Genomic DNA, 22,541 nt, shown 5'->3' with positions numbered 1-22,541 from the left:
CTCAGTCAGTTAAGTGTCTGCCTTAGGCCTAGGTAATGATGCCAGGGTCCTGGGAGCGTCAGGCTCCCTGTTCAATGGGAAGTCTGCTTTTTTCTCCTTTTCTGCCCCTTTCTTCTGCCCATGTGTATGCTCTCTCTCTCAAATAAATAAATAAGATCTTTTAAAAAATAAAAATAAAAGTATTCACAGCAAAGGAAACAATAGAGAGACGACCTATAGAATGGTAAAAAAATATTTGAAATCTATACATTTGATAAAGAAGGGGTTAATATTTAAAGTATATAAGGAATATAAACAACTCAATAGCAATAAAACCAATAACCAAAAAAAAAAAAACAAAAAACAAAAAAAACCAATAAACAGATTTTAAAATGGGCAAAGAATATAAATTGACACAACCATTATGGAAAACAGTATGAAGATTCCTCAAAAAAATTGAACATAGAACCACCATAGATCCAGCAATCCAACTTCTAAATATATATTCAAAGGAGATGAAATCAGAATTTTGAAGAGATAGCTGTCCTCCCATGTTCATTGCAGTATTATTCACTATAGCCTAGATATTGAAACAGCACAAGTGCTTGTCAATAGATGAATGGATTAAAAAAAGTGATATGCATATATATATATATATATATATATATATATATATATATATATATTATGTTATATATTATTCAGCCATGAGAAAGAAGGAAATCTTGCCATTGGTGACAACATGGATGAATCTGGAGGACATAATGGTAAGTGAAATAATCCAGAAAGAGAAAGACAAATAGTGCATGCTATCTCTTACATGTATAATCTAAAAAAAAAAAAAAAAAGAAAGAAAGAAAAAGAAAAGACAATAGTCTTCATTAAACCTGGGAAAAGAAGAGGATAAAACTTCCAGAGATTTTGGATTTTGTGCCCAGATTCCTATAGACTCAATGGCATGCAGCTTCAAGAATGGAAATGAAACTGCTGAGTGCTTATTATATTCTGAGTACTTGTTATACTTACTCTTTCCTGTCAAAGTCAAGCTTTGTGTTTATCATCTGAGTTGCAATATTTTATATCTCCTATGGTTTTTTGTATTTAAATAATATCATTCTAAGTGATCACTTTCTTTTTAAAAATGTTGAAAACTCACTAAAGCAGAAGATACAAAAGTCAACCAGATGCAGGAAAGAAAACTAAGTCAGAACCCATGGATACATAGCATTGAGAAAATATTCATAGCCAATTTTTAGTCAGGTGGTTTATTGGTGTGGATAATGCCATAAGAAAAAAAAAGCTTATGCCAATTTTCCAAAATTGTACGAAGAGAGCAAAGTTAATTATAGTCCCTCAAATTATTATTTTACGGGTAACCCAAAGCAACAAGGTAAACCACTAACCCTAAAAATAGACAATGAAATAAAGACCACAATATGAGTGAAAATTACTATTTGCAGCTCAACAAACATGATTGGAAAAGGAAATAAAATGGAAAAGGCAACAAAATGAAAATTAAAGGAAAACGAAATCAGACCAGATGTTGTGAATCTGTTTTTCATGCAGAGATGCTTAAATGCGAGAAATGGCCTTCCAGGCAAGGTTACTGAGATAATAACACTGAATTTGTTCAAGATGGTTTGATTAGATGGTCTGACAATGGAGGTTTAGAACTAAAAGGACCATAAGCTGTGTAGGCCAGCCAGGCTCTTTGCATTTAAAAAATGTATATAACTTGCACCTTTATTTAAGATCTTGAACAAAGATTTTATTTCCCTGCTTTTTATTTAGCTTTGGCATCAGAAAAGCACAACATGTTTTGTTTCACATTTTTGTCAATCTTTTTAACAGCTTACCTACTACTATCACCAGTTTTTGCTGTAATATTACCTTTCTTCCTGATTTTATTATCAGGAAGGCCTCATTATAGTACTACCACTAGCTTCCCCTGCTGTGCTTCTTATTGTATGGATGTTTGCTCTATATGCTACTATCTTTCATCATGTTTGAATCTTGGCAAACATTTCTCTTAACTACAATACCTTGTAGATAGATTGCATTGGTCTCATGCAATCATCGTAATTGCTGAACATATGATTGCTATTTGTGCCAATTTTCACCTCGGAAGTTTCTAAATTAGATGAAAACTTGTTCTTGAGCACAGAATTAGGAAAATAAAAGAACTAATTTTGTAAAAAAAAAAAAAAAAAACCTTTAAGCATGAAGTTTTAAAATTTTCATGCTTCTCTTTCTCTCTTTTCCTGAATTGAATTTAGGCTGAATTGAGATGTCCTTAAAAAAGAACATGAATTGTATTTTGCAAGTCATGAAAGAAGCAACTAAAAAACAAAATGTGCAAAGAAAAACAAAAGATGTAAACAATAAATAAACCATCTAATAAAAAACCCATATAAATTGTTTATGTGACATGAGAAATTTTGAGAAATTCTTCATTTTTTAATGCAGAAATCTCCCACAGTATGTCAGCTACTTGTCTACAAACTCTCATAATTGGATACATTAGGGACTGTTGAGTGTACAGTACTCATTTTGGTAGGAAAATTATCCTACTCCTAATTTCATAATAATCAAGGCACTTGTAAATACACTGTGAACTTTGAAAAAAATATTCCACAAAGACTGAGACCTACTCACTGTGATCAATCTGATCATATGGAGCAATCCAAGGTATATAATGCAATGATGGACAAACATAAAAAGTACATTGTAGGAAAAGGGAAATAGTCTAGTCACTCTTACCCATGTACATTGTGGCATTTGTCATATATTCCTTGCAGCTGTTTATTTGCTTATTTCTGTCATTAGACTCTGAGTTCTTTTAAAGCAAAGACAGTGACCTATTTATCTTGTCATCTCCTACACCTTGACAAAATGGTGGTAGGAACTCTATACTCATCAAAAAATGAATTTTTAAAAATATTTTACAATTAGGGATCCCTGGGTGGTGCAGTGGTTTAGCGGCTGCCTTTGGCCCAGGGCGCAATCCTGGAGACCCGGGATTGAATCCCACGTCGGGCTCCCGGTGCATGGAGCCTGCTTCTCCCTCTGCCTGTGTCTCTGCCTCTCTCTCTCTGTGTGACTATCATAAATAAATAAAAATTAAAAAAAAATATTTTACAATTACTACTAGTTTTCAAGTAGAAAGACAAAGAAGAAAAATAATCCTAGAATAATTAAGAGTGCTAAGATTTATCTGGGGGTATCAGATTTATTTACTGCAGCAACATAGAGCTGTTAACCAATGGTGGTATGCCTAGCTTTCCCAGTTTTATCCATAAAGGTTCATTCTATAATGACCTTGTTAATTAAGAATAGACTATTATTGTAAATATTAATCTTTAACATGGTAATACTTTTGTATTATGACATGTCCTATTATTTTATAGAAAATAACTGAATGCTTCAGAAAAAAATTAAACTTATCCATAATTGCCACTGTCTATTAAAATTACCATTAGAAGTTTTTGAAAAATATTTTTCCAGACTTTCTGGAGAGGAATTATATAGTATATTGTAAGTAAACAAATATATATTAGTGTATATATTTATACATAAATATATATGATTTTTAAACAAAGATTTTATTTTAATAGATGTGTATCCTGATGTTTTCCCTTAAAATTATCCCATAACCATCCTTTTATGCAACTTAAATATTTTATAAGCTTTTAAAATTGTTTTATAACATTCCATTAAATAAAGTTATTTTTTATGTTCACCAGTGGTTAGTTTGCGTTATAAAATAGACTCTTTGGTAGTTATTAATCAGCTACGTTTAAATTTCACTATGACATAAATTTGTAATTCTACATTTGTGTAGGAGAGCATCTTTGTTTACTAGAAAAACAATTTGAGAGTGATAATTTTGTGACTCTCATTTCCTGACCTAACTCCACCAATACACTGCATAAATAGAAGACTGAATTTATTTCTCTAGAACGCTTAATAACTATTTTAGTTTTGGTTGCCATTGCTGAATTGCTCATAAATATTTCTATACCTGTCACAGAAAAAGAAAAGGCGGATGTTTTACCTTTTAATTAGTTAGCTCTACCACAGCATTCCCATAACTGGGTTTATTTACAAGTTATTAATACATGTCATCGACTTTAGATTTCACTCTCATGTGAATACCCAACTTATAACTAAAGGTGAAAACCTTTATAATCATTCTCTTGAAATTTTAATTCATGACAATTTCACTTAGCAATTTCAGTGCTTTTTAAATAGAGTGTAATAAACTGCATCATTAATTATCTCTGCCTGATTTCATCCTACTTAGAAGAAAAATGTTTAAATATAACAAAAGAGATTTTTAATATCTGAATAAATCCATATTCATTCAGTAAGATTTTGGATCCAATGTATGTTTTCAGAGTTAAATTAGAAAATCAAATATCAGTCTAGAAATACTAGAGCAATGAGAAAGAGAGCTCTTGAAGAGAAAAAAAAAATGACTGATGCTGGTGAAATTGGGATATTTTCAGAGGTTTAGGATAGCTATGAGTCAGATCCATATGAAAATCATCTAGAGAGCTTTGTAGGAACTCCATGGAAAAACCCTACGGGAAGGTAAATAAATGATAGACACATAAATTAGAGAAATCCAAGTTAAGATGAAGTATACTGAGTTCCTTGAAGGATAGTAGCAATATATTTTAGGCAGTATCTTTTACCCTTCACCTTTTATTAGTTCTTATAATTTGCTGTCCAATGACATGTAGTTTGTAGCATCTTACATACTGTTAAAAACCAATCATGATGATTCCGACTGTTTTGTGAATGACACTGATATGGGGATCAGAAACTACACTCTGGATTTGCTTCTCACCCATGAGCTCCTTTGTCACATGTGGCAAATTCCAGATTGTAATATGTTCTTCAAAACAATTACTAATGAGAGTAAGAAAGAGAATTTATCTCATGGAGATACAATGCAAATTTCTGTTGCATCTAAGAGCAACATAAAAGAGAAATATAAATTTCATCAGAAAGACATTGTGACTAAGTTTAAATAAATTCATTGGCTATGGAAGTAAACTTCCCTATGGCATATATGCAATAATAATCTTATCCTTTTAAATTGTTAGCCTTTTCAGTGTGGAGAAATAATGTATTTTAGAAGGTAATTGAAACAATTGAAGTTTATACTTAATGTTTGAAAGAAGGAAGGAAGGAAAGGAAAGGAAAGGAAAGGAAAGGAAAGGGAAAGAAGAAGAAAAAGAAAGAAGAAAAAGAAAGAAAGAAAGAAAGAAAGAAAGAAAGAAAGAAAGAAAGAAAGAAAGAAGAAAGAAAAAGAAAGAAAGAAAGAAAGAAAGAAAGAAAGAAAGAAAAGAAAGAAAAAGAAAAAAGGAAGAAAGGAAGGAAATTTGCTAACTTATAAACAATTCATTTGTTCCTAGTTTTATCTTTACATTTGTCATTTTGTGGCCTTTATTTTTTGGAGTTTCTGCTCTACCATATGCATGATACACTCAAAGAAGTCATTTAAAATAGTGCCAGGATTTTCTTATCACTGTGCCCCAAAATACAAATTTCGTAATTGAACACCCAAGTTGTTCTGTATTTTGAACTATAAACAAGGAATAGCACACAAATGAATACTGATTGTTTTTATAAGAGTATTCAGCAACAGAGGCATCTAACATTGGCATCCAGTGTGCAGAAATTGAATGGTTTTATTGCGTAATATGGGAGAATTGCTCACTACTGTCTGTTCCTGCTGACAATCCTGATGTTCAATCTGGTAATATTCTCAAAGCTTTTTTTTTCTTCTTCTTTTTTTTCTTTTTAAGCCCAGTGCTTTGATATTAGATGTTAATAGGTTCTTGGTCTCTGGGAGAGGAAGAATGGGACAATTAACATGAAAAAGCTCCATCTAAGAGGAGTCATATAAGAAAGTATAGTTTGAATAAGAACGCCTAAGGTTTGGTTTATTTTTTCTGTTAGTTTACTTTGTCAAGATAAGGGCAGCATAAATGCAATAACTTTTGCTCCTACATCAGAATAGCTAAGTAGCTGTGGAATTGAACTTCATTTGTTAATTGCTTCTTCTATGGCCATCTTCTCTGGTGATCTCTGGAATACTTTAGGTTCCCTCTAGCTACAATGGTTCTATACAGATCCAGAATATTAACATTACTATAGCACTATCTATGTGGTATTTGCAGAATTAAAACTATTTCTCTAAAATACACATAGATGATATCTCATGCTCAATGAAAATTATTGTGAAAATTTACAATGCATTCAGCTATATAATATTATAAACAATTGACATCATTTTTTATAAATTTTGAAAACATTTTAAACCTGTAATCTCCCCTTCCCATTATACATTTGGGATAGCCGAATAGTTACAAAATCACTGTATCTTTTATTTTTTTTAAAAGATTTTGTTTATTTTTTCATGAGAGACACACAGAGAGAGGCAGAGACATAGGCAGAGAGAGAAGCAGACTCCCCACAGGAAGACTGATGCAGGACTCAATCCCAGGGCCCCTGGGATCGCTACGTGAGCCAAAGGCAGATGCTCAACCACTTACCCACCCAGGTGCCCCCCCCCCCCCCATCACTATATCTTAAAGTCAGTCAGGTGAGACCTTAACATTTATAGGACCTTAGCATGTGGGACAAACTTGATTTTTAGTTATGGCTTAATTACTGTAACTATGAATTTTGGAATGATATTTATTTGGTCAAAGTCTCCATTTCTTCATCTTTAATGCTGAAATGCAACATACATGTCTTTTAGGACTATTATAAGAATTTAATGAAATAATACACATATGTTACTTAGGACAATTCTTGAAGAACAATAGTCATTCCCCAGTTTTTTTTTTAACTCAAACAAATTGACAGAGATGCTACTATATGAAAGTTAGGAGAGTTGAGGAAAAAGCCAAACTTTTTCTTAGTTATATTCTGGGAAAAAAATGATGCATGTTCAAAATTATTGTCTCATTATTTGTAGATATCTGTAGATAATAAATGTTATTGAATATATGGGATTAAACATTATTGTCTTACAATTTGGAAGCTAAACAATGCTTATTAAATCTAAAGTGGACATTGATACTGAATACCAGATGTTTAGAGTCTCCAGTGTCGGTACAATTGAGGAAGCGATATTGATTTATTAGCTAAATTCCATAGTTTACATTAGGGTTCATCATTTGTTGTAAATTCTTGAGTTTTGATAAATGTCTAAGGACATTTCTGCACCATGAAAGTATCATAAGAAATAGTTTCATTACACTGAACATCTCCAGCGCTTCATCCATTCATTCCTCCCTCCTTACTTCAGAATCTCTAGCAACCATGATCTTTTTATTTTTACTATGTCCACAGTTTTGCCTTTTCTAGAATGTCATATAATTGGTATTATACAATGTGTAGTCTTTTCACACTGGCTTCTTTCGTTAGCAATGTGCATTTAAGTTTGCTCTGTGTGTGTGTGTGTGTGTGTGTGTGTGCCTTTGATGCAGGCAGGTAGATCTGAGGGCCCAGGAGGGAGTCCCACAGGACCAGCCAAGAGAGTCCTTGGCTTTACACAGAATAGAAATCAAATGTGAGCCAGAGAAATAGAAATATAATGTATTAAATAGTGTAAGTGACAGAGAATAGCAGATAGAGTGTCAAGGAGACTTGGAAAGGAAATAAGGAGTCTCATCATTGCTTGGGGCTAGGGGCTTGTATTAGAAAAGGGTCTAGGGCACATGTTCCTTCAGGAATCCAGAGTAGGCCCCAATCAAAGTCAAGTGTCAGGGGAACAATAGGTGTTATTCCAGAAATTACTGAAGGTAGGGATACTGATGCCAGCATTAGCTGAGGTTTGTTTGAAGCTAATGTCCTGCAACATGTTGGGTTCTGGCTCTTCTTAGATCTTATCAGGTGTTTGAGGTGACAAAACTCATAATGATAACTTTCTTGCTTCCCTTTTGAACTGTTAACATAGCTTTTTTTGGCTTATTTAGAGGCAAACTATGGAACATACATGTGTACATGCAGCCTACCAGATAAAGAGCATAGAAGAACTTTCTAAAATGGAGTCCGTTCAGCTTTCCTACTCCAGCTTGAGAGCTTTTTTTTTTTTTTTTTTCTAAATAATATTCCACTGTCTGGATGAATCACTTTGTTTTTCCATTTGTCTACTGAAGGACATTTTGGTTGTTTCCAAATTTTGGTAATGATAATTGAAACTGCTATAAACATGCATGTGAAGGTTTTGTGGGAATGTAAGTTTTAACTCCTTTGGGTAAATATTAAGGAGCACAATTGCTAGATAGTAGGGTAAGAGTATATTTAGTTTTATAAGAAGCTGCCAAACTGTCTTCCAAAGTTAATATAACATTCTGCAGTCCCCCTATAATGAATGAGAATTTCTGTTGCCCCACAGTCATCACATGATATTGTCGGAGTTCTGGAATTGATCGTTTTAATAGGGGTATTGTGGCATCTTGCTGGCTTTAGGGTATTGTGGCATCTTGCTGGCTTTTTCAATTTCCTGATGATGTTTGATGCTGAGTATCTTTTCATAGGCTTATTTGTCATCTGTATCTGTCATTTGTATCTTCTTACTTGAGAGGTTTGCCCAAATCTTTTGCTCATTTTAATTTAGATTTTTTATTTTATTGTTGGATTTTAAGAATTCCTTATAAAATTTGGATACTACACCTTTATTAGATATGTGTTTTGCAAATATTTTCCCCATTTGTGACTTGTCTTTTCTTCCTCTTAAGAGTGACTCTTGCAGAGCAGCCGTTTTTAATTTTTATGAATTCTAACTCATCAATTTTTCCTCTCATAATTTATATTTTCAGTGTTGTATTTAAAAAGTCATTGCCAAATCCAAGGTAACCTAGATTTTCTCCTAGGAACTTTTGAGTTTTGCATTTAAAATACAGGTCTCTGATTCAACATGTAATTTTTGCTTTACATATTTTTCCCCCGAACAGAAAAAAAATGCTTGAAATGAAATTAGTACCTTCCAAGTCAGAGCACACAAAGAGTAATTTTCAAAATTGAAAGCAAGATTTTTACATATTTAAAGTGAGTTTCTGTCAAAAATTCACTTGTTATCATGATGATAAATCTTGTTTAAGGAGAATTGATGGAGAAAGAATGATTAAATAAAATTTCTAACAAATGTAAAACTTTTCTAAATAAAACATCTAATTCTAAATAAAAGAATGATTAAATAAAATTTCTAATTTTTTTAAAGATTTTATTTATTTATTCATGAGAGACACAGAGAGAGAGAGAGAGAGAGAGAGAGAGAGAGGTAGAGACACAGGCAGAGGGAGAAGCAGGCTCCAAGCAAGGAGCCTGATGCAGGACTTGATCCCGGGTCTCCAGGATCAGGCCCTGGACTAAAGGCATTGCTGAGCCACCCGGGCTGCCCCTAAAATTTCTAATTTTTAATTTAGAAAGAATGGTAAAATTTCTAATTTAGAAATAAAAAAAATTCTAACACAACTTAGTGTACTACAAAGCAATAAGAATATAACTTTAGGATTATCTTTACTACAAAAATTATTTCTAACTCTACCAGATAAAAATTAAGTCACATGACTATACTACAAGATTCACTTATGTGGCATCAGTATTCTAACCAATAGTAAATTGCAAGTGAAGCAAATATTTACATTGTGGGGATTAGATTGTAGGCCTGATTCACAATTTCTGCCCAGTAAGACACTGAAATGGCATGCAATGATACTTTTGCCTATTTCCAAGCTTTTGACAAAATTTTTAATAAGTTCTAAGAGCCTACTTAAGACATACTAAAAGAAATATAAAAGCTTCAGTGACTTTATTTTTGTGATTTTGATTTCTATACAAGTTCATCTACATAAGTACTACAGAGTTTTGTCGAAAAGTTTAACAAAAAACTTCATTAAAATTATAAAATGACAATACTTGTGATCGTGCATATTTTGGGAAGAGTAAAGGACGATAAAAGAAAATAATTATTTCTGGTTACTAACTTGTATAGCTTTTGTGAACAGGGATTGTACCTTATTTATCTTTTATATCATCTCATTTTCTAACTAGTTCTACTTACCTTAGGGAGGAGAGACCAATGGAAGGTTTTAAGTCTTCTGTAGAAAAGAGATGAGGAGAATTATTGAACTCTACATCTGAAACTAGTGATATACTATATGTTGGCTAATTGAATTTAAAGTAAAAAAAAAAGAAAAGGGATGAGGAATTTTTTAATGTTTTATGTTTGGCTCCATATATGCTCTTTATTCTCAAAATATTACCTGCCTCCCTCTTTATGCAGGGTGTCAGGTAATTTGGAGACCAATCCTCGTGATCAAACAGAAATTTTAACCATCTTAAGGTAGACACATAAAATGTAACTTACTGGTGCATTCCATTTGCTTTTAATTTCAGGTTTTTTTTGTTAATAGAGAAAAATTGCTGTGTTTGTGTTTGTTGAGCGTTTGTGTAGTTGCCTATAAAATGAGTTTTAAATGTACAGTTATAGGTCCAGGTGTGCAAAAGTGGAAATTTATTTTCTTACAATTAAGGTTAGTTTAACTCTCTGAGCTCATAAACCATGGATAGCTAATCTTACCCTTGCCAATTTAAGAAACTTAACCTCTTTGGGCTTATAACTCAATCTCTTTAGAAAAAAATTCTTTAGAAAAAAAGATCCTTTTCTCTCTTTTTACTCTTTTCCTTAGAATTTTGTTTTAGGTCTGCATATATGAGGGGAGGAAACTTATTCCCCACTCAAGAGATTATAACATAAACCTTCTACTTCTTCAGGCTTTTGTCATTGATATATTCAAAGCCCAGCTTTGGGGATGAAACGAAAACAGATTTTTACCTCTCAACAAAGTCTGTTTTTGGCAAATAAAATGTGCTTTCACTTCCAGTATTTTCTTTGGGCTATAGATTTTTAAATTCTGCTTTGGAAGTCAAAAGCCAATAAATGAAGTTCTCTCTGAAGGTTTTATTTGTTTTCTACTTTGTCTAAGGCAAAGTCTAGAGAACGTGTGGCAAACTGAAGAATTCAGAAAAAAATCATAGAAAAAATTTAAATGCATTTCAAAATCTTATTATGTGTTGCTTGCTGCAGTGACTAAAGATGGAGTTATTCAGAGAAGTTTGCAACAGATGAATTATCTTTTCGTCTAAGATATGTTCCTGTATTGTTTTGTTTCTTACGGTTTCCCAACATAATAGAAACCCTTTGCATCTCAGGATAGCTATAAAATGATTGATAGAAATTGCTACTACTTCAACAATTCTCTGCTCTAAAAATAATGCACTTCAGCATTTCCCACAACATCAGGACATTCCACTCCTCACCCCAAATCAAATGTTAAACTGGCATTCTGAAATGAACAGAAATACTCAATAAATTCAACAAAAATGCAGTATTCTGAATGTACTTTTTCTACAATAACGTTTTCTTTCTCTTAAACCTCATTTTAAAAATGATGCAGTCTTTGAGTCCAAGTGCGTCTATAGTTAAAAATAATAAAATAAAATAAATAAAATAAAATAAAATAAAATGGAGGTAGAGTTCCTAGTGAGCTCTGCTAGGTCTGACAAATAAACCTATTTCATTACCAAAAACTTCAGAGATACATCAGGAGGAAGTTTTACACAAAGTATTTGGTGTTTAATTTCTTTCTGAGGGGTTTAACGTTATAGAGAAAAGCAGTGTTTATTCTTGGAAGATTAATTATCTAATAGACTGCAATTTCTGTTTAATTAAGGACAAAATCATAGCTGCCACAAACTATTTTTTCACTTCTATAGGACTGAACAAAACAGCTCTGCAATCTAAAATTAACCACCTATACAGATTAAACACATTATATATGTATGTGTGTGTAAATAAGTAGTATTAGTTTTTTTTTTAAAAAAAAAAACTTACAATATACTTGAAAAGTAATAGCCTCTTACTATGTCATTAAAATTCACATTTATGGACTTTATGATTACATACTTTCCACATTTAAACTTGTACTTTCAGTTCTAGGGAAATTTGATGATGATGAAATACATGCACTTTCTATTGAGATGGGACCATGCTTGGATTTATTGTAGGCCTTTTGGCACGTTCATAACTGAATGCTACAAATTAGGATAAAACTTTAGTGAATTTATAATGAAGGCTTTCAGTGTTTAATCCTTTTCATACAAATGACCTGATGGTCCTTGAGATGGGTTAAACTAAGTGCACAGATTGTGTCTATTGCATTTATAACCCACGATTTAGGATTCAGACAAAACAATTTACTGGTCTCAGGTATGTTACAAGAGGATTTCATTCATTTAACAAACACTTCTGTAGGTCTAACAGGTGCCATGTATTGTGCCAGGGACTAGATATGACACCTCAAACAATAAAATAAAATTCTTACACAAATATATTTCACAGTCTACTAGACAAGCAGTTGGATTAGTACATCATTAAAACATGGGAAGAAGCTGTAATGAAAACATATAAGCCACTTAATGGGAATCCAAAACTATATAGGACCAAATTTATCTTGTAGTAGGTCAGCATGAATTTCCTGAGGAAGGAATATTTGACTTAGTGTTGTAAAACAATAGTAGGAGTTAACCAAGCAGACCAAAGGAGATTGGCAGGTCTAATACTGTGATCTATAGTAAGAAATACATATTTGATGTTTGTCCCATTTATGGTACAGAACTCATAACTTTTGGAATTTCCCAAATGATGAGAGTGATAAAAAGTGTTTTTTGTTTTGTTAATGAGGTAACCTTTGTAACCTACCCACCTCCCCTTAGGGGCTGGTTGCCAGAGTAATGGACCACTTGATTAGAAGATTGGAACTTTGAGTCCCATCCCCTGGCCTCTGGAGAGGAAGAACTGGAGGGTGAATCAATTGCCAAAGGCCAGTGGTTTAATAAATCATGCCTATGTCATGAAGCCTCCCTAAAAGCCCAAAAGGACAGGGTTTTGGAGAGCTGCCAGGTTAGGAATATTTGAAGATGTGTGGATAATAGCACATCTGGAGAAGGCCTTTAAGCTCCTCACCCTTCCCACATATTTATTTTGCTTTATGCATACTTTCATCTGGCTGTTCTGAGTTATAAAAGTTAAATCTAGTAAGTAAAATGTTTTTCTGAGTTCTGAGAGCTGCTCTAGCAAATTAATCAAACCCAAGGAGGAGGTCGTGGGAGTTGATTTATAGCCAGTGGGATCAGAAGGACAAGTAATAACCTAGGCCTGCAACTGGCTCTGATTTGGGGGCGGGAGGCAGTCTTATAGGACTGAACCCTTAACCTGTGGGATCTGATGCAAGCTTTGGGTAGATAGTGTCGGAATTGAATTGTACAACATTCATTTGGTGTCCAGAGAATTGCCTGTTGGTATGGGAATGCCTCCACTATAGCTTAAATTCTATTATACACCAATGAACATTAGTTGAGTGGAACTCTATAGCTTTATTTTTCTACGTATTTAGAATAGCTGATATTTTTTAAATGTTTTATAATCTGCAGAGTGTTGTTTTTAATCAGAATTAAGGATTCCACCATTGTATACTTTATTTTTATTTTGATCTAGAGATTTTCCTCAATTTGCACCTATATATCACCCAAATCTAAAATCAAGTCAGTTGGAACTAAAATCTAAAATAATATGTAATCTATAAAAACGCAGATAAAAATATGGTTCTATATTTCACAAGTTTTGTTGTTAAAGAGATATAAGAAAAATCATTTCTTTTTTTTTCTTTCTTGTCAGTGTGTCCTTTATTCCCAATGAGTATTGCATCTGAAGTCAGAAGTTAACATGAATTATAATATGCTACACTAATTTGATCTGTTTACTTACAGAGAGCCATATCCTAGAAGATGTCAACAAATGTATCATAGCATTGAGAGACCAGGATGCTGATAATTTAGACCGTGCTGCAGGTGCTATCAGAGGACGAGCGGCAAGAGTTGCTCACATTGTCACAGGCGAAATGGACAGTTATGAGCCAGGAGCTTACACTGAAGGTGTGATGAGAAATGTTAACTTCCTTACAAGTACTGGTAAGTCTCAGTCCCCAATAACAGCTGAATTGTTCCTGATTTTTGAATCTGTGTAACTACCAAATATTCATACACATGGCAAGAATCTCTGCCTGTGTCACTTGATTTGAAATAGATTGTTCTCTCATCTGATAGATCCTTGCATCTTGTGGTTATATGATTCAAAGTTTATTTCTAGAACTGAATATTTTCATTGGGAAAAATAAGTCTTTTATAAATTTATGTGTCATATAAATTACCTATAAGCCTTAGCCACATAGGAATGTTTATTAATGCCAGAATGGTTAGATATATAATTGGGCCAGATGTGATAAGTATGTAATAGTTTCCAAATCCTCTTTTAGCTGTATCATTGATAACCCCAGGTTTTTGTTGACATTACTTAAACAGAAAACTTATCCTACATTTATAGAGAAAGGTTCTGTGCTGTCTTTCAGTCTTTCACAAAACAGCCATTTTGTTCTTTTACATAATCTTCTTTGATTACTTAGGATATATGCATCAGGATTTTGTCTTGGTTGCAGCATCCAACCAATATTATTATTATTATTATTATTATTATTATTATTATTAATATTTTCTAAATCAGCCAGTAAATGCTTACTTTGAATCACTCAGTGAAAATGTCATCATCTTTAACACTATTAACATTTCTCCTTATAGAAACTTATAGAATCATTTGAATTCTTAGGATTTAGAAAAAATGGATATAATTGAATGAGGTCAATCAGCTATTATTAGAAGTCATCATGGCAGAACTTTTTCCCGTGAAAACCCTTTGTGCTCTGTGAATTCCTCAGGTTGAATTTTTCTTACTAATAACTTCTTAACATTAGGGTGATGGTGCACCCACGATCACTACAATATTTGAAATTCCATACTTAAGCCATCAATTCTATATAGAGAATTTTTCTTTAGGTTATGCATAGGGCAAATCAAATTCGGACAATATATAAGTTGTTTAGGGAAAGTGGTGGAAGGAATGTGGATGGGTGATTTTATGGGGGGCAGGAGAGGACCTCCTCTTAAAATTAAATGACTAAGAGTAACACAGCAATAGTTGAATAAACAAATCTTCACTAGGAACTAGGTCTGAAGAGGTATACCACAAGATAAGCTTAGCAAGGTTTGTAGAGAACTGATGATTAATTTTGCTGTTTTCCTAATATTTTGGTATAGAAAATCATTGATGAATCTTGGCACATAATTTTCTCATGATCCCTTTTAAAATATTGCTAAAATAGTGAAACGTTGAAGACAGGCTAAGGAAAGGTGAAGGAGGTACATCTGCAGCTCTTGATATTATATTTCTATAACAACTCAAAGTCACTGATGTTACAAATAGGGCACATGGTAGTTGTCAGATGGCACGTACCACATACCACATAATGAAGTATCGTAATATATTTACTTGCTTATGGAGATGATTGTGTTCTGCATCTCTTCCACACTAAATTTTATGGGTCTTTCCTTGTTGGTCAAATCAAGGACAGAGGTATCTGATTTCTTTTCTACTTTCTGAGAATGGATTTGTAAGTGAAAGAAGAATGCAGCGGGGGTTCTCCTTTTAGCCAGCTGAAAATTTTCTGCAGGGAATTGAAGGTCTAATCTACCAGGATTTTACATGTATGTTGCTTCTGTCTCAGTTTTGTAATCGTATTAGTAATGTCTTATGAATGCACTGGATTTTATATCTGCTACAAGCAAAGAAGTGGAAATGAAGTTCTAAACTGTCCAGGATGTAAAGTGTGTTATAGGAACCCTGTTCACAATCAATTCTTATAATCCAGAATAAGAAAATAAAAATAAAGCAAAGTTATTTACACATTTAATTTATAAGTTTGTTAATACCTCTATGACTTATAATGATCTTACACAATAACTAACCAGTATGGCTACAAATTCATTCATTCAGAAGATAGAGAACTCCTTTTTCCTCTAATTAGTTGTGTGTAACTTTTTTTTTTTTTTATGATAGTCACAGAGAGAGAGAGAGAGAGAGAGAGAGGCAGAGACACAGGCAGAGGGAGAAGCAGGCTCCATGCACCGGGAGCCTGACGTGGGATTCGATCCCGGGTCTCCAGGATCGCGCCCTGGGCCAAAGGCAGGCGCCAAACCGCTGCGCCACCCAGGGATCCCCAGTTGTGTGTAACTTTAATTAAAATTCTCTCAGTAAATTATGTTCTGTGCCTCAAATATAATAAATACAGAATAATTCTGGGTTGTTCTGTAAGTTCCATTATTAATGTAACTGTAACTTATGACTTTCCAATTTTGTCATTTTAGTTTTTCAAATAATATTTTCATTTATCTTTGGGGAGGGAGTCTCATTTTTCTTTTATATGTCTAATTCCAAAATTCAAAAGCATACCTCACTAAAGGGAACTCTGGGCAATAAATTAGATGAAAATGCTAATTAGATCAATTTGATCTTAACTAAAGTTGAAATATGTGAGCATTTTCTCTCCCATAGAGATATTATCTGAGAAAAATACTTCCAACTATTCTATCCTTCATAATTAAATACAGAAGATGTTCATCTCTGTTCATATCTGCTCATAACTTGGACTTATTATTTATAAATAATCCTCAAATTAAATAATTGGAAATGCCATGTTTTGTGTCATGAAACCTTAATCATTCACATTTTAGCAAGTGAATGGTCTGTGTGGCCTGTTTTTCTTTTCTCCTATACAGTTCTCAGGTCTTGACCCTGCTTCCTGAAAATAACTTAATAAGGAGCTATTGTGAATTGTTTTTATTACTGAGACTTCCTTAACACTGCAAAATTTGCCTTAAAGTACTGTAATCAATGATGAAACCTAAGCCATACTTATCTAAATCACAGAGTGTTTTTGGAACATTGCACCTTTGATTTTAATCAGACTTTGTGGCTCATTAGCACATTTTCAAGATTTGATGATCTTCTAAGTATTTTCTCAGCATTAGGAAGCAGAGCTGCCCTGTTACATTTTGGGAATTTACATTGTTCATAAACTGTACCAGTTGGTTTTAAGTGAAATGTAGGCAACATCTGGAATGCTGCATTTCATTCAATGGAGGCATGATTTTATCATCTCCATATGATATTCTTTGTTCTGCCCAATTTTCCCCTGTTATGAAGCATCTTCATCTGTCAGAAATTCCTGATATGGGAGAGAAAAAATATTAGTCATTTTCTGTAAATAACCTCAATTTTAGTGTGAAGGCTTAGAAGTTATATTGTTAACACCATCTTTAGTTCTTTCACACTAGATTAGGGAGAAACCTAAACAAAGAGGAAACTGATAACAGTACTTTTTGTGTGTGATTTATGGACTCTTTTCAAATTCAGAGATTAGAAGACCCCAAAACATCTGTTGCAAACCACCAAACTCCTCCTGGTTTCAATGTCAGCCAGCCTCATGGACCAAAGCAGAATAGGCACATAAAAAAACCTGACCGAGACACCCTGGTGGCATCCACTGCTGGCAGCTTGCAGTGAGGCAAGTAAAAGGTCATTCATCAAGTACTCCATCAGGCCCAAATTGGAAAATGTGAACTTAGAATCCTCTCCCTAATAGAATGGAGAAGAGCTATATATGGTTGCAATTTTTCTTCTTAAAGACACATGAGGTAGTTGAAAAAAATTTTGAGACAACAAATATTTCCAAAACTTCTTGTAAATTTTTTTTGCAGCCAGTTTAAACAACAGCATCTCTGATCTATAGCCTTAAATAATTACAGGATAAAATACAAAGATTTTAGTTTTACAGTTTTTCCCTCCACAATCCAGCAGAGGTTGAAAATTAGTGATCCATATACTAGATATGACCCAGTATGACTCAAAAGACTTTTTACATGTCCAGTAGAGTTCTGACCAACATAACTTTGTTTTGTATTTAGGAAATACATATATCCTAGATTAATGGCTTATTCTGATAAATGAGAAAGTCTGGCAACACTAGAGCAGAGTTTGGCTGGAGCTTAGTGGTGTCTTCCTTTTCTTTGAGCCTGGGCCATAGTCTCCTACACTCCCTTTCATTATATACTGCTTCACTCACTTAATTTATCTGTCTGAACTTGGTAGGCATTTGAGTTCACCTAAACATGCATGTGTGTGTGTGTGTGTGTGTGTGTGTTTTCCTATTGTGGGCCAAAGGCACTTTCTACTCATCTAAGTCGATAGTTTCATATTTTATTTTCACATTTTATTCTTCTTTCAAGAAATAGTTCATATCCTTGTCCTGTAGAAACTTTTCTTTTTTCCATCTGGCAATTGTGAATTCTTTATGACTTCATGTACTATAGATTTTAAAGGACTTGCCATTCACTAGCATCATTCCCGACAACTATATGCTGTTGATGAACTCTTCAGATATACTTACATAGAAATTATTCTTCCTTCAAAATAGAATGTAAGCTATAGAAGAAAAGGAAACTTAAAAAAATTTATTTATTCACGAGAGACACACAGAGAGAGAGGCAGAGAGATAGGCAGAAGGAGAAGCAGGCTCCCTGCGGGGAGCCTGATGTGGAACTTGATCCCAGGATCCCGGGATCACGACCTGAGCCAAAGGCAGACACTCAACCACTGAGCCACCCAGGAGTCCTGAAAAGGAAACTTGTATGCTTTGGATTTCTTTATTTCTCTTTGCATCTCTTCCAGACCTACCACCGTGTCTTGCATGTGTTAGATTAAAATAAAACAAAACAGCACAACAACTCTTGAATTGTGTCTATATGCCTGTACTAATTCCATTCCAAAAGTGAAAAGTCTCTTCTTCTCTACTGCCCCTCTAACATTGTAATTATTGTCTGACCCTTTCTCAAATGCTGCCAGTTTTGCATAGGAGCTTCTGATTCCCCTTCAGTAGAAATAATTGCTCTCATTATCTGTGTTACCATGGATGAGCTTGTCCTCTAGTTAGTGCTTATTTCACTTTGCCTTGTATCATAATCAGTCATTTATATATAAGTTTCTTCAAGTAGATTGTAACATTTTTAAAGGCAGACATCATACTTTATTATTTTTATATTTCCCAGTTGCATTTTACATGTCATAGAGGTGCTCAAGTCCTTTAACCAACTTAAAATTTAAAATTCACTACAATAGTATACTATGATACATTCTAATACAGTTAAGCAAGTGAACAAGTTATAATCCCAGTTCATGAAAAGACAAAAAGCAAAACTCAAAAACATAGTAGACTATGTCAAAGGCTGGGGGAGAGAGAAGGTCAGGGAACTGATTCATTTCTATCCAGAGTGAGATATTAGCTACTTCCAGAAAACTTGGGATCAGATGTTTAAAACGTCTTTAACAGGCTTTTGAACAAGAGATCCGATCATTTTTATGTATTCTATTACTTATAAGAACCATCCTTAGAGCGTCTGGTGAAAGATCCCATTGCACCTAATTTCACTAATGGTTCTAGCAAATCACTGTAAGGAGTAGCAACCATACCTGTTGCTATTCCTAGTGAACTTCCTTTTTGTGGTAGCAGTTTGAGACAGGACTCCCACTTAGTTACCTAGTTTTTACTTTTAGCTTCAGCTCTAATCTGACACCCTTTGACACAGAGAGAATTAACAGGAAGCTTCTATCTGCAGATCATTTGGCTAACCTGGATAAACAAGTGTCTTCCTGTTGGTGATGCCAACATCAGAAATGAAATGACAACCCAGCCTCTTTAAAGAAGAGGAAGTTCCCGTGGCTTTGGATGTATTTCTCTTGCTGTAGTATTTGGGGAATCCTGGGCCAGCATTGTGAGTTAAAGAAAGTAGCAGCTAGAACTCCTAATGGGAACCCTGTTTTCTGCCTACAGAGAACTGGATTTGAATAAGATCCATATCTAGTTGGTGGGCTGAGGATACGTTTTTATCTTGACATATTAATTAATTGGAAATATACACTTATCAGGGAAAAAAATACTGTAAAAACTGAAAAAAATATACTAGGGATGCGAAGGGTTTTTGACTTTTTAGATCCTGAGACAAGTACATGGAATAATCTAAAGAAACAAAACAAAACACGGTTGATGATAACTTTATTAATAAAAAGAATACATTCTTACAGGGTAGAAATTTTATTATCAAAGGAGGAAATAATGTAGGTGCTTAAAAGTGGATTTCAGGGAGGAAGAGGGGGCAAGAGTAGGGTCCCCAAGTCACCTGTCCCCATCAAATTACCTAGATAACTTTCAAATCATCCTGAAAACCTACGAATTCAGTCTGAGATTTAAAGAGAGAACAACCTGGAATGCTACAGTGAGAAGAGTTCGTGCTTCTATCAAGGTAGGAAGATGGAAAAAAAAATAAAGAAATAAAAAGCATCCAAGGGGGAGGGGCCCCAGCAAGGAGCCAAGCTAAGACTGTGGGGCGAGTGTCCCCAGGACAGGAAAGCCCCGTCCTGGAGAAGCAGGAGCTTCACCAATCTTCCCGAAGGGAAAGGGGCTTGCAGGGAGTTGGAGCAGGATCTCAGGAGGGGCGGGGCACTGGGGGACACAGCCCAGGATCCGGCGCTCCCTCCGGGACAGACAGAGGCCAGGAGGGCACAGGACAGCAAGGACGCTCCTGCCGCTGGGCGCCACGAGCTGTGCAGATCAGCAAGCCCCGCCCCTGGAGCATCCAGGCCCCTGCGGATTGTGAGTTGTGGTAGTTACTGCAGGAGCTGACTCTAGGGCTGGAGAGCTGGCCGCCGCCACTGTTGTTCTTCCTGGGGCATCACAGGATAAACAACCCCCAGTGAGCCTCACAGTGGCCTCACGGGATAAACAGGATAAACAACTCCCACTGAGCCCTGCACCAGACAGGGGGCTGAGCAGTTTCCCCAGGTGCTCACACCTGAGAATCAGCACAGCAGGCCCCTCCCCCAGAAACAGCTAAAAGGACAGGGGAAAAGCAAGTTATTGACCAAGCAGCACTGGAAAGTTCCCAGAGAAGTCGAGGGATTTGCAGTATATAGAATCAGAGGATACTCCCCCTTGTTTTTTGTTTTGTTTGCTCCCCCCCCCTTTTTTTTTCTTCTTCTTTTTTCTTCCTTCTCTTCTCTCTTTCTCCTTTTTCCAGTACAACTTGTTTTTGGCCACTCCGCACTGAGCAAAATGACTAGAAGGAAAAACTCACCTCAAAAAAGGAATCTGAAACAGTCCTGTCTCCCATAGAGTTACAAAATTTGGATTACAATTCAATATCAGAAAGCCAATTCAGAAGCACAATTATAAAGCTACTGGTGGCTCTAGAAAAAAGCACAAAGGATTCAAGAGACTTCATGACTGCAGAATTTAGATCTAATCAGGCCGAAATTAAAAATCAATTAAGTGAGATGCAATCCAAACTAGAGGTACTAACAACGAGGGTTAATGAGGTAGAAGAACGAGTGAGTGACATAGAAGACAAGTTGATGGCAAGGAGGAAAACTGAGGAAAAAAGAGAAAGACAAAAGATCATGACAATAGGTTACGGGAAATAAATGACAGCCTCAGAAGGAAAAATCTACATTTAATTGGAGTTGCCAAAGGCACCGAAAGGGACAGAGGTCCAGAATATGTATTTGAACAAATCATAGCTGAGAACTTTCCTAACCTGGGAAGGGAAACAGGCATTCAGACCCAGGAGATAAAGAGACCCCCCCCCCAAATCAATAAAAAACACTCAACACCTCGACATTTAATAGTGAAACTTGCAAATTCCAAAGATAAAGAGAAGACCCTTAAAGCAGCAAGAGACAAGAAATCTCTAACTTTTATGGAGAGAAATATTGGATTAAGAGCGGACCTCTCCACAGAGACCTGGCAGGCCAGAAAAGGCTGGCAAGATATTTTCAGGGTCCTAAATGAGAAGAACCGACAGCCTTACTTTATCCAGCAAGGCTCTCATTCAAAATAGGAGAGATAAACAGCTTCCAAGATAGGCAGAAACTGAAAGTATATGTGACTACCAAGCCAGCTCTGCAAGAAATACTAAGGGGGACTCTGTAATAGAAAGAGGAGGTCCAAGGGAACAATCCTCAAAAACAGGGACTGAATAGGTATCATGATGACACTAAATTTATATCTTTCAATAGTAATTCTGAACGTGAATGGGCTTAATGATCCCATTAAAAGGCGCAGGGTTTCAGACTGGAGAAAAAAGCAAGAACCATCTATTTGCTGTCTACAAGAGACTCATTTTAGACATAAGGACACTTATAACCTGAAAATAAAAGGTTGGAGGACCATTTACCATTCAAATGGTCCTCAAAAGAAAGCAGGGGTGCCATCCTTATATCAGATAAACTAAAGTTTATCCTGAAGACTGTAGTGAGAGATGAAGAGGGACACTATATCATACTCAAAGGATCTATCCAACAAGAGGACTTAACAATCATCAATATTTATGCCCTGAATGTGGGAGCTTCTAGGTATACCAATCAATTAATAACCAAAGTTAAGACATACTTAGATAATAATACACTTATACTTGGTGACTTGAATGTAGCACTTTCTACACTCGACAGATCTTCTAAGCACAACATCTCCAAAGAA

General features: G+C 34.8%; 1 protein-coding gene across 6 annotated transcripts in view; it reads left to right on the top strand.

Moving 5' to 3' along the window:
- The window catches only part of CTNNA3 (catenin alpha 3), a 1,674,060-nt gene that overhangs the window by 1,234,772 nt on the left and 416,747 nt on the right, over positions 1-22,541 (top strand). For all 6 annotated transcript variants that reach the window (XM_072756138.1, XM_072756135.1, XM_072756140.1 and 3 more), the window contains exon 12: positions 13,834-14,034. In XM_072756138.1, the coding sequence (XP_072612239.1) occupies positions 13,834-14,034 (201 nt within the window). The remainder of the gene's footprint in view (positions 1-13,833; positions 14,035-22,541) is intronic.

Source organism: Vulpes vulpes, chromosome 4 (assembly GCF_048418805.1).
Source record: "Vulpes vulpes isolate BD-2025 chromosome 4, VulVul3, whole genome shotgun sequence".
NCBI classification, from domain to species: domain Eukaryota; kingdom Metazoa; phylum Chordata; class Mammalia; order Carnivora; family Canidae; genus Vulpes; species Vulpes vulpes.
This window is presented reverse-complemented; position numbering and strand designations above follow the sequence as displayed.